General features: G+C 36.6%; 2 protein-coding genes across 2 annotated transcripts; both read right to left on the bottom strand.

Annotated features, from left to right (window-relative positions):
- Positions 1-230: 230 nt before the first annotated feature.
- On the bottom strand, positions 231-2,564 carry LOC111469923 (proline-rich protein 4-like). Its single transcript, XM_023115393.1, has 2 exons — positions 2,294-2,564; positions 231-1,404 (listed from the first exon to the last, which is right to left on the bottom strand). The coding sequence occupies exons 1-2, from the start codon at positions 2,463-2,465 to the stop codon at positions 533-535; spliced, it is 1,044 nt and encodes a 347-aa protein (XP_022971161.1). The 5' UTR covers positions 2,466-2,564; the 3' UTR covers positions 231-532.
- Positions 2,565-5,254: 2,690 nt separating this feature from the next.
- Positions 5,255-9,694, bottom strand: LOC111469918 (translocon-associated protein subunit alpha-like). The gene is made up of 8 exons (XM_023115387.1): positions 9,521-9,694; positions 8,731-8,895; positions 8,591-8,641; positions 8,056-8,144; positions 7,028-7,105; positions 6,681-6,884; positions 5,728-5,799; positions 5,255-5,631 (listed from the first exon to the last, which is right to left on the bottom strand). Exons 1-8 carry the CDS (start codon positions 9,585-9,587, stop codon positions 5,581-5,583), a joined length of 777 nt encoding a protein of 258 aa, XP_022971155.1. The 5' UTR covers positions 9,588-9,694; the 3' UTR covers positions 5,255-5,580.
- Between the last annotated feature and the right edge of the window lie 569 nt (positions 9,695-10,263).

Below are 10,263 nucleotides of genomic sequence, written 5' to 3'. Positions count from 1 at the left end.
ATACTCATGGAAGAGTTGAATTGGATCGACCTAGCCAACCATCAAACTTAGGTTGGACTTGGGTCAGCCTCGAGTTGTAAGCACTATGACGGTTAAGTCGGCTCGTAGAATTTCTAGAATTTCAATTTCTCCTCAACCCATTTACCGTTAGAACAAAAATAATAAATGCTTGTAAAAAAAAAAACTAAATTTGAAGTTAAAAGGGAGTTAAACACTATATTATAAACACGAAAGTATTGAAGCATTTGTGCCTTTTCATTTCCATTTCTGAAATAAAGAACATGCAAGAATCTGAGAGTACAATTTTCTGAACGAAAAATTGTTCATTAAATTTACAGAATCACAACAATCTTAACAATCCACACAAATCTAAGTTTAAATGTAAAAACAAAACAAACAACAGTTCAGTCCTGCTCCTTTTAACACTCACTGATTTGATTCCATTTCTATGCCAGAAACTGGAGCTTTATTTGCAGCAGCTGAAAGTGACTAAACCTCCACTGCACAATACCATGTTGAAGGCAATAACAGGCTAATGATGAGAAGCAGAAGGTGGGTGTTTAGGGAAACCTCCAAACTTGTGGTGGGAGAAGTACTTTGGTGGGAAATTGGGAAGAGGAGGGAAGTGAGGAATAGGAGGCCATGGCTTCTTAAGGAAAGGATGATGGGGTATCTTTGGAATGGGAGGTAGATGCTTGAAGAAGGGATGTTTTGGCTTCAAAAATGGAATGGGACTAGGTGGCGGTAGGATCTTTGGGATGGGAGGCTTGTAAATAGGAACCGGTGGTGGAAGTGGTTTCTTATACACAGGAACCGGAGGAAGAGGCTTTTTGTAAACAGGGACAGACGGTGGAAGTGGTTTCTTATACACATGAACCGGTGGCGGAAGAGGCTTTTTGTAAACAGGAACCGGCGGTGGAAGGGGTTTTTTGTAGACAGGAGGAGGATTAGGCTTCTTGTAAATGGGAACCGGTGGTGGAGTTGGTTTTTTGTAGAATGGGTGAACAAAGTGTTTGAAGTATGGATGGTGAAACTTGGGGATTAGAGGGAGAGGCAAAGGAAAGTGAGGGAAGTTTGGGAGGGGAGGGTACTTGAAAAATGGCCACAAGAAGGCTGATGTGCAAGTTTGAGGTGAAAACTTGAGGTTACCTGAGAGCCCAAAGGTGTGTGTCTGGTCTGATTTGGACACCAAAATGAGCTTAGAGGAGGGAAGGTCATGATGGGCAGGGCAAGGGGTGGCTGATGCACTGTAAAGCTGTGCATAGCATTCTTCCTTCAATTTTTCATCTTTCACAATGGCATTTGGAAGCAATACTTTGAACTGTCCTTCGTCGTTTAGCTCTCCAATTCCTCTTGTTTTGAAGTGGCCATCACTTGATTTGCAAGCTATGGCTACTTTTAGTCCTGCAATCAAACATGTTTTGGTTACTTTATTGTGAAAAACGTTTAAGAACGGTAACCGCCCAAGCCCACTGCAAGTAGATATTGTATGTTTTGGTTCGTTACATATCGTCGTGAACTTCACAGTTCTAAGACACGTATGACAGGGAGAGGTTTCCACACTCTTAAATAATGCTTCGTTCCCCTCTCCGGCCAATGTGGGATCTCACAATCCACCCTTTGGGGGGCTTGCGTCCTTGTTGGCACACCATTTGGTGCCTAGCTCTGATGACATTGGTAACAGTTCAAGCCCACCGCTAGTAAATATTGTATGCTTTGATTTTAAAACGTGTCTGCTAAGGAGAGTTTTCCACACCCTTATAAGAAATGCTTAGTTCCCTTCGCCAACTAATGTGGGATCTCATAATCCACCCGTCTTGGAGGCCCAGCGTCCTCGCTGGCACATCATTCGGTGCCTAGCTCTGATACCATTTGTAACAACTCAAGCCCACCAATAGTAGATATTGTCTGCTTTGGTCCGTTACGTATCGTCGTTAGCCTCATGGTTTTAAAACATGTCTGCTAGTGAGAGGTTTCCACACTCTAATAAGAAATGCTTCGTTTCACTCTTCAACCAATGTGGGATCTCACAATTCACCCCTCTTCGAGGTTCAACGTCCTTGCTGGCACACCATTCGGTGCCTAGCTTTGATACCATTTGTAACAGTTCAAGCCCATCGCTAGAAGATATTGTTCGCTTTGGCTCATTACGTATCGACGTCAGCCTCAAGGTTTTAAAACGCGTCTAATAGGGAGAAGTTTCCACACCTTATAAGGGATGTTTCGTTCCCCTCCCCAACCAATATGGGATCTCACGTAAATAATTATCGGAAGAAAAAAAAGGCATATATACCTGACAAGGCATGGCTAGTTTTGATGTTACTCTCCTTGCAGCCAGCACATTCGCCAATGCCAACGACCTCGACCGTCTTCACATCAGCATAGCACAAGGTTGCAGCAAATACAAATGACACCAAGAAGAAGCACAACAAGGGTATCCTTCCAAAAAGAGAAGGATTCCTCATGGTGAACCACAATGCCAAATCTGACCCGAAACCAACTCTCCCGAGATCGAGCAGCAGCTATGAGCTTCGGGGCAGTGTACAAGAAATGAAACAGATGAAGCTCATTATATAGCTGCAGATAAGTGAGTAAAAGGCTGAGTTTTGAGACTTAAGGGCATGGCACATGTGGTAGGAGGGGGGGCCCTTAAATGATAAGGACTGGCTTTGCTATGCATGAGAAAGTCTTGGCCACACCAGCCAGAAACCAACTCAACTGCCATTTTCTTTCATTTATTGAGCAATCAAAATGGTCTCAGCTTCCACACCTTTCTGAACCTACTGCTAACCAATATCACATAATTAAAATTCCTTTCAGAGTAAAGGGAAATGGTAACTGTTTGAACAGCCAATGGAAAACAAAGTCAAAAAACAAAAGAAATCTAAATGATGGTAACATATTGAACAGTGATAGTGGAAACATATTCAAAATATGGTTGGAAGTTGACATGTTTAGTAACCTCACATCTTAGAAAATGAAAGGTTCATTAATTTCAACCTTAGGATCCTACTAATTTGAGCTTAAATTACTAGTAGATATTGTTTATTTTGGCTCATTACGTATCACCGTTAGCCTCACGATTTTAAAATGCATCTACTAGGGAGAGGTTTTCACACCCATCTAAAGATGTTTCGTTCCCCTTTTCAATCAATGTGGGATCTCACATTTACAAACGTTAACATTACTCTATGAAGTTCATTTTTAGTGTGGGCATGATCAACCCCAAACAAATACTTGAGGCATTTCATTAACATCATCATTCATCAATGAACAAAATCATTCAGATCAACCAATTGTGGTGCACAGCAGTCCTCAAGCACGTTCAAAGCTTGTGCAGACTTAGCTAACTTTCAGCCCTATTTACTACCAAGGCTTAAATGAAAGGCTATTCTATTAATGAAAAGCCTCCAAAGTTGGAGGTTTGATGGATCTCAAGCCACTTTTCCTAATGGATTTTAATTTCAACGTGACACCTTATCAACACTTGTGGGAGTCCAGCTGTTAACTTCTTATTGTATTACAAGTATACAAGTGCGAGGGTGGAGATCTGAACATTTAATGAGTTTCATACCGATAACAAATTTTGTATGCATCAATTTTCCTAACTCCATAATGTTTAGATTTCAAGAAATTTTTTTGAAGGATACGATATTATAGTAGAGTTCAATGCTAAGTTTGAAGATTTGGGTCTGGTAGAAGTTTATGAACACTAATCGAATACAAGAGAAGCTACTATACCGACAGGAATAATGAGATGTCTTGCATTTGAGTATCTTTATTCGAGTATTCCTACCGAAAAGAAAGATGTTTACAACTTTGGTGTGGTAGTGTTCAACGGGGAGATGACATCTTGATTATAATGGAATTGTGGTTATTGACTGGGTCTAACTTTGATCTTCAACTACGTTCTGAACTTGTAGTTAAACCATAAGCCGATTTATGATATATTACAATCATGAGCTTGCTATTTCCAGTCTAGCATGCATACAGACAATGCACTAGGACATTCAAGCATGGTAAAAAGTACGTAGACATGACATGTGGATATTGTACTTAACATACAATCATGCACTCGATGTCCCCATCAAGTAAAATTCTAATATAACCGTAGTACGAAAATAATTGTACCACCTTCACTTCCTGCTTGCCACAGTAGTAACATTTAAAAATAATGCATCATTTAATAGAAAAATATAATTAAGTTCACGAACAGTAAAATAATTTCAAGTATCTATCCAAATATACTTTCGACCATAAAGTTGAAACTAGACCGTGACCATTTAAATAAATATTAACAATAATAGCAAATATATTATTAGAAACAATATATCAGGGAGGGTAGAACATAATTAAAAAGAAAATCACAATCACTGATTATTATTTGGTATCATCCAACTGCATCTCCATAACACATGGAATCAAGAACTTTAATGGAAAGAGCACCTAGATTTTAACTACTAATAGAGGCAAAAAGTTTTGGCATTCAAACGAGGAGGTTGGAATAAGAACAAAGTTTGAAGCAAGGCAGAAGGCAAAAAGGAACTTTAATGAATTGCACATCAACTGCTATGTTTGACAGATTGGTGTAGTAAATTTTGGAAACCAATAAACGTGAATCAAAGGAAACCACCACCACCCCACATGAAAAAGGGAAGAAAATAATACAATTATGGTAATAACACACAACCGACCTACCTGCAACTGCATAATTGGTTTGGTTTCATGTGATTTGACAGCTCAAAGAATTAAAAAGGAACACCAGAAGCTAATAACAGATACAACAAAGGTCAAATCCCACATGCTACATTTTAGGAACTAAAAGTTTATCGATGATTCTTCAATAGGTATAGTGGGAGTTCAATTGGGTGCACATTGCTAGAAATCAACCACTTTACCTGTGCATCTTTTTGGTGTCTATTTCTTGAAAATTCAAAGCCTATAATGAATAATTAAGCCCTATATTAAGCATAATAATGGTAAGAAATAACTCTGTAATTAATAAAAGACTTAAAATGAATGATTTCAAGTTAGGGTGGTCATCAATCTAATATGCGTTCTCTTGGCAACCAATGGTTCTCGGAAGCTGGCTGGGTACCATGGATATCAACAAAATATAACAAGTAAATTCTTCTAAAAAGGGATAAAAAGAACAAATAAAACTAGTGATGATTGGAGCACTAAAATGCACTTTTAGAAGGTACTCAGACCTTGCAATCCTATCAAAAGGAAAATTAGATATCAACAAGTAACGTCAAGAAAGTCAAGGTGAGGATAGCTTAGTAGATATGTACATAAATTCGAATTCCACACACCATAATGCCGTCAAACAAAAAAGAATATGGTAAAAAAATTGGATTAAATTAAAAAATCTCTATCGTGGCTATTCATATCATATATCTGCGTCAGTTCAAATTTGAATAACTCAACTTCTCCAAAGTCTAAACTGGCCTATTTTCCAAAAACTGGTATCACGATGCGCCTCTTATACAATTCAGATGCCCAAGTGTGAGTGACAAGAGTGCGTATTATGTGGTGCGTGTCTAGCGAAGAAAAGGGGAGGCAGACAAGATGAGTGATTTACTTCTTTTTCTTTAATTTGTTTGACGATGACTGAGAATATGCAGTGCCCTGCATATCAAAGAGAGGAATATATCAGTCTCAGTCAGCAGTGAGATGAAACGACTTTAAATCTAATCAAATTTAATTACAAGTCAATGAACTTACCTCAAGCCATTCGTCTAATGATGCATCTGAAGCCTTCGTTCCAAATTCAACCTTTGGAGCCCTCTTGGTTTTCTAACCAAAAAAAAGAGCATTGTAAGATAGCTTCTTAATATGGGTGCACGGGGTAAAGTCAAGAAGCTAAATAGAGAATGTTAAGTGTTGGAGCAATAGAACAGTCAATAGCCATCAACTCATGATCATGAAGGAAAGAAATTCAGAATTCCAATCTAATTTCCAATAAAAAAGAATATAACAGTTTTACTAAAAAAGTAAAAAAGAAAAGAAAAGGAAATACAAGAGTTTTCCTATTTATTTGATTTAACGAGATCGTTTTCACCACTGAAAGAGTATAACTACAGAGTGAAGAGATGAGAAGTCCTCGCAACCTAAACCAACGAAATCACAAAAATCCATTCCAATCTGCAACAACTATTTTCTTTTATAAAAAGGACAAAAATTACAATTAGTCAAGGAGATAAAACAAATTAAAACCCATAAGTACAAAAATCACGTCCAGTTTTGCTGTAGAGGAAAGAAACCAATGGTGTGAGACAATGGTCTTTTGTTAGCCAATGATTCTTCTCAAAATCTATTATATAAAATTATTGCTAAATAGATGCAAATTTTTCCCAAGGAAAATAAATGCAATAATTTTTGTGAAAATATACCTGTTAAAAATCAACCTTGATAGGAAATTGAGAAGATTTGATTGATCAAAACAATACAGAAAAAAGATGATAAGAAATAGACCCTTGGGCGAGGGGAATTACCCAATCAATCTATAGATTTGTAAGCAGATTTATTAAACACTCAGCTAGTTGAATCCTTTTTTACGGTTAAACATAATTCATCCACAGTCACGCTGCATATGAATCTTCAACACTGATATTAAGAGTTTGCTGCTCAAAAGTAGAAAAAAAAAATCCTAAAATTTAGATTCAGCAGATATGTACCTTGGGAAGATTCTGTATTTGCCCATGAATCCATAAGCCAAGCAGCACGATTAGTGCAATTCCAAGGGTAACGAGAAATACAGATTCAATGCTGAGAAAACCACTGGCTTCAGCAACTTCAATGGTACCATTGAAGAATGTACTCTGATATGGATGCTGATCCATCTCATAAATGATGGTTCCAACAATATCAAAATTCCCAGGCTGCACAAAGAGAAGAAATGCCTTTTTAGCTATTTTTACGGTATGCATGCTTGAAGTTAAAAAACACACAGACCAAAGAAAAATAATTTTGAAAACAACACATTAAATTTCAATGTAGAAGACCATCGCAGCAACACAAAGACCTGAAGATATTTGCTGACAGCAAAAAAGTACGGGAAAGTTGCTTGTGAGGATGCTGGTACTGATGCATTATTATACGGCTGCAACCAAAACAAGAACATAAATGTAAGAAAATAATAGAAGGTAATCAACTAAAATCAAAACGCTGTAGCAAGCAATATGTACATACAGGCACATAAGAAAGCTTAGAAAAAATAAATAAGACCTTTTGTTTTTACTTTCTTTAGCATAAAGAACTCAAGTTATGTGCGAAAAAGGACTTCACGAAAAAGCCAAAAATATAGTGTGAGATTAAGTATCCCTTTGTAAACGATTAACAACTATGTTAAGGAGACCAAACACACCTACAATAGAATTCGCAAAAATCAAGAAGAGCTCATAATCAAAAAAATAAGAAATTAACAGAAATCCAAGAGGAAACAGAAAACTATATCTTCAAATTCCACACATTCTCTACAACTCTATTACAAATTTTCTACTATTTCTGTGATTATCTACGTAGAAAGGACTACATAGAAGAATGCAACACAAGTTCAGCTACAAAAATCAATGCAGTATCTTAACCTGATTGTAGTGCCTCCTCTTTTCTTCGCCTTAACCTATGCACTTCTTTTAGTTTGATCTAGTGGCCATTTCTTGTATCGAGAATATGTGGCAGGTAATTACTGTTAATGTATGTTAATAAGGTCGAACAGCAATACCATCTCCTCCTAAGCTTGTGGCTCAAGAAAGGTGATTTATATTATGGATTCTAATAAGCTAAAGCAGGCACAAAGCTCCAAGAGATGAGAAAGGCCATGCTTCCAGAGATTTGGTTCATATCTCACAGCTTTAACTCAATCAAGAATTCACCCCCCTAATATACAACATAAGTGAAATGACTGCTATATCACGAATACTTAAGCCCAGTGAGTAAAAGTTCTGGAATTTTATTGGCACAAAATCATGCTTGCAGATAGCAGACCAGATAAAGGCTATTCAGTGAGTTGATGAAAAGCGCACATATACATTAACCATGCTTTCACATTACCTGTGCGGTAAGATTTTGAATTAGTACTCGGTGATCGAAAGTGTAATGAACACTGGCTTTAATTGCAATGACATTCAAGCTAGAATCCCCAGTTTTTCCATAAAAAATAAATGAAGTAAGAAACATATCAAACAACTAGCAGCAACTGGAAAAGGTAAAAAAAAAAAAAAGGGGGGAGAACAGCAGTAACTCCATCATTGAAAATACGTGAAGGACATTTTAAACAATCCTTTCAAGAAAAAGTTCTTAAATTGCAGCTTGAGGTAAAAGGGCAACCTCAATGTTTTTTGTGCACCCAAGCCCTAGTAAGCCTCACAATTACAAATAAAAAGATTAAACACTGCAGAAATTGGAAAAACAGAAAGAAACTCAAACTGGAAATCTTGCATTGCCGAGGAGACAAGACAGCATGGATTAACTATCATTAAAACCACATAAGGCACCAAATGAACTATAAAAATGGCATCTATTGCTGATTCTAAACAGAAATATTAACAATACAGCATAATTAGTTGATAAATTAAGGGTCAATTACCATCATTTTTCACCCCTGCTAATAGCTCAGCCTCTTCTCCTGCCACCACAACTGCAATTGGGGAACTTATAGATTGATTACACTATTTTACAACGTATCCAGAACAATATTTTTCTGTTCAACTTAAATGGAATACTCACTACGTGCGCTATTTTTGGGGAAAACACACACGGTATCAACCCCTGGAGCCGGGCTAAAGCTCCCGTCACCAAAATCTTGCTCATCCTCCCCAACAGTCCCCAAGTCAGAGATATCTTTAACGGCCTCTTCAGATTCCACACTCGCATCTGATTGACATCTAACAACTATAGGAAAGGAAAAAACGAAATATATATAACCGAAGTAGAATAAAATTATACATAAAAGTTCATCACATTGTGGAAGATGGATAACAACTTTCAACGAAAGAACTAAAACAGCTTTTAATCAGAACGAAAACGTTTGAATCTCGCGTGTCAAAGTCCCTAAACGAACCCAAAGATCGAGCTTAATTTATACAGTTAATATGGATACGCTAAAAACGCTGCCCAATCCATTTTGTGCATCCGTTCAAAGGGGAAGTTTTCAAACTGAAATCAGCTAGAATGAGAGTCGAAAAGCACCAGAGAGACAATCGAACAGCATATAAATGTTGAAAAAAAAGAAATCACCGCGAAAATTATAGCTGGAATTTAGAAAATCTAACGCGAACAAATCCAACAGAAAATCGGCTCTCGATATACATGAATTGAGAGATATACAAATGCAATGTAAATAGAGAGATATACATAAATTGAACCGGCTCTCAATAAAAATGGAAAATTGAAACCATAACCGCGCATGCAAAATCGAAATTCGATTAAATCTAAAGCTAACAGCTTAAACATATGCACATCAGAAAAAAAATAAAATAAATAAATAAATCTAAATACAGAATCAAGGAGGCAAAACCTTGGAGAAAAGGCGACGCAAGGAGGAAGAGTGCAAAAAAGAAAATCCTGTAGGCCTTCGACGCCATGATTGAGAGCTCCGGATACTACCGTGACGTAGGTGCGTTGCTTGAGAAAGAAAATCAGTGAACAACGCGTGGATTAGCTTAGATTCTCGGGTCAAATCGCTTTGGCCATATTAGTAAATTCACTCCTAAATTATAAAATCTACCTTCAACTTTTGCTCCTCATTAAATATATATATATACGTTACTCTCCCTCTTTTATATTTTATTTTACTCCAAATAAGTTATATTTAAATTAAAATCTCTTCAATGAAATCTTCTCTAATAAATAAAAGAAAATAGTATAGACTTGGTCGAAAAAAAAATGACAAAAAGTTGAGAGCACATTTTTATTTTGATTTTTTAAATATTAATAAAGGAAATCTTACCCAATAAATGGAATTTCCTTCTAAACATTAGAATATTTAATTCGTAAATCTAAATTCATTTACCAAATAAATAAATAAATATATATATAATTAATTAATTAATTAATTTATATATGGATTTAATAGGTGGTACAATTTTAGAATTAAGAATAATTAATTAATATACTAAATTTAAAATGGGGTGTTGTGATGGAGTTGGTAAATGTTAGACGAACACGACTCTCCACAATGGTATGATATTGTCCACTTTGAGCGTAAGCTCTCATGGCTTTGCTTTGGGCTTCCCCAAAATGCCTCATACCAATGAAGAG

The sequence above is a fragment of the Cucurbita maxima genome, unplaced genomic scaffold (assembly GCF_002738345.1).
Source record: "Cucurbita maxima cultivar Rimu unplaced genomic scaffold, Cmax_1.0 Cma_Scf00041, whole genome shotgun sequence".
Taxonomy (NCBI): Eukaryota; Viridiplantae; Streptophyta; class Magnoliopsida; order Cucurbitales; family Cucurbitaceae; genus Cucurbita; species Cucurbita maxima.
Note: the sequence above shows the minus strand (reverse complement) of the source record. Positions and strands in the feature narration are given on the sequence as shown.

What these genes read in the sequence shown, in the direction of transcription:
- LOC111469923 (XM_023115393.1), bottom strand. Translation starts at nt 2,465, where the DNA reads ATGAGGAATCCTTCTCTTTTTGGAAGGATACCCTTGTTGTGCTTCTTC. An exon ending in AACTAGCCATGCCTTGTCAG is followed by an intron (nt 1,405 to 2,293) that starts GTATATATGCCT and finishes GTTTGATTGCAG; the next exon opens with GACTAAAAGTAGCCATAGCT.
- LOC111469918 (XM_023115387.1), bottom strand. Translation starts at nt 9,587, where the DNA reads ATGGCGTCGAAGGCCTACAGGATTTTCTTTTTTGCACTCTTCCTCCTT. An exon ending in CCCCAAAAATAGCGCACGTA is followed by an intron (nt 8,642 to 8,730) that starts GTGAGTATTCCA and finishes CCCCAATTGCAG; the next exon opens with TTGTGGTGGCAGGAGAAGAG. An exon ending in AAATACAGAATCTTCCCAAG is followed by an intron (nt 5,800 to 6,680) that starts GTACATATCTGC and finishes TTTTTTGGTTAG; the next exon opens with AAAACCAAGAGGGCTCCAAA.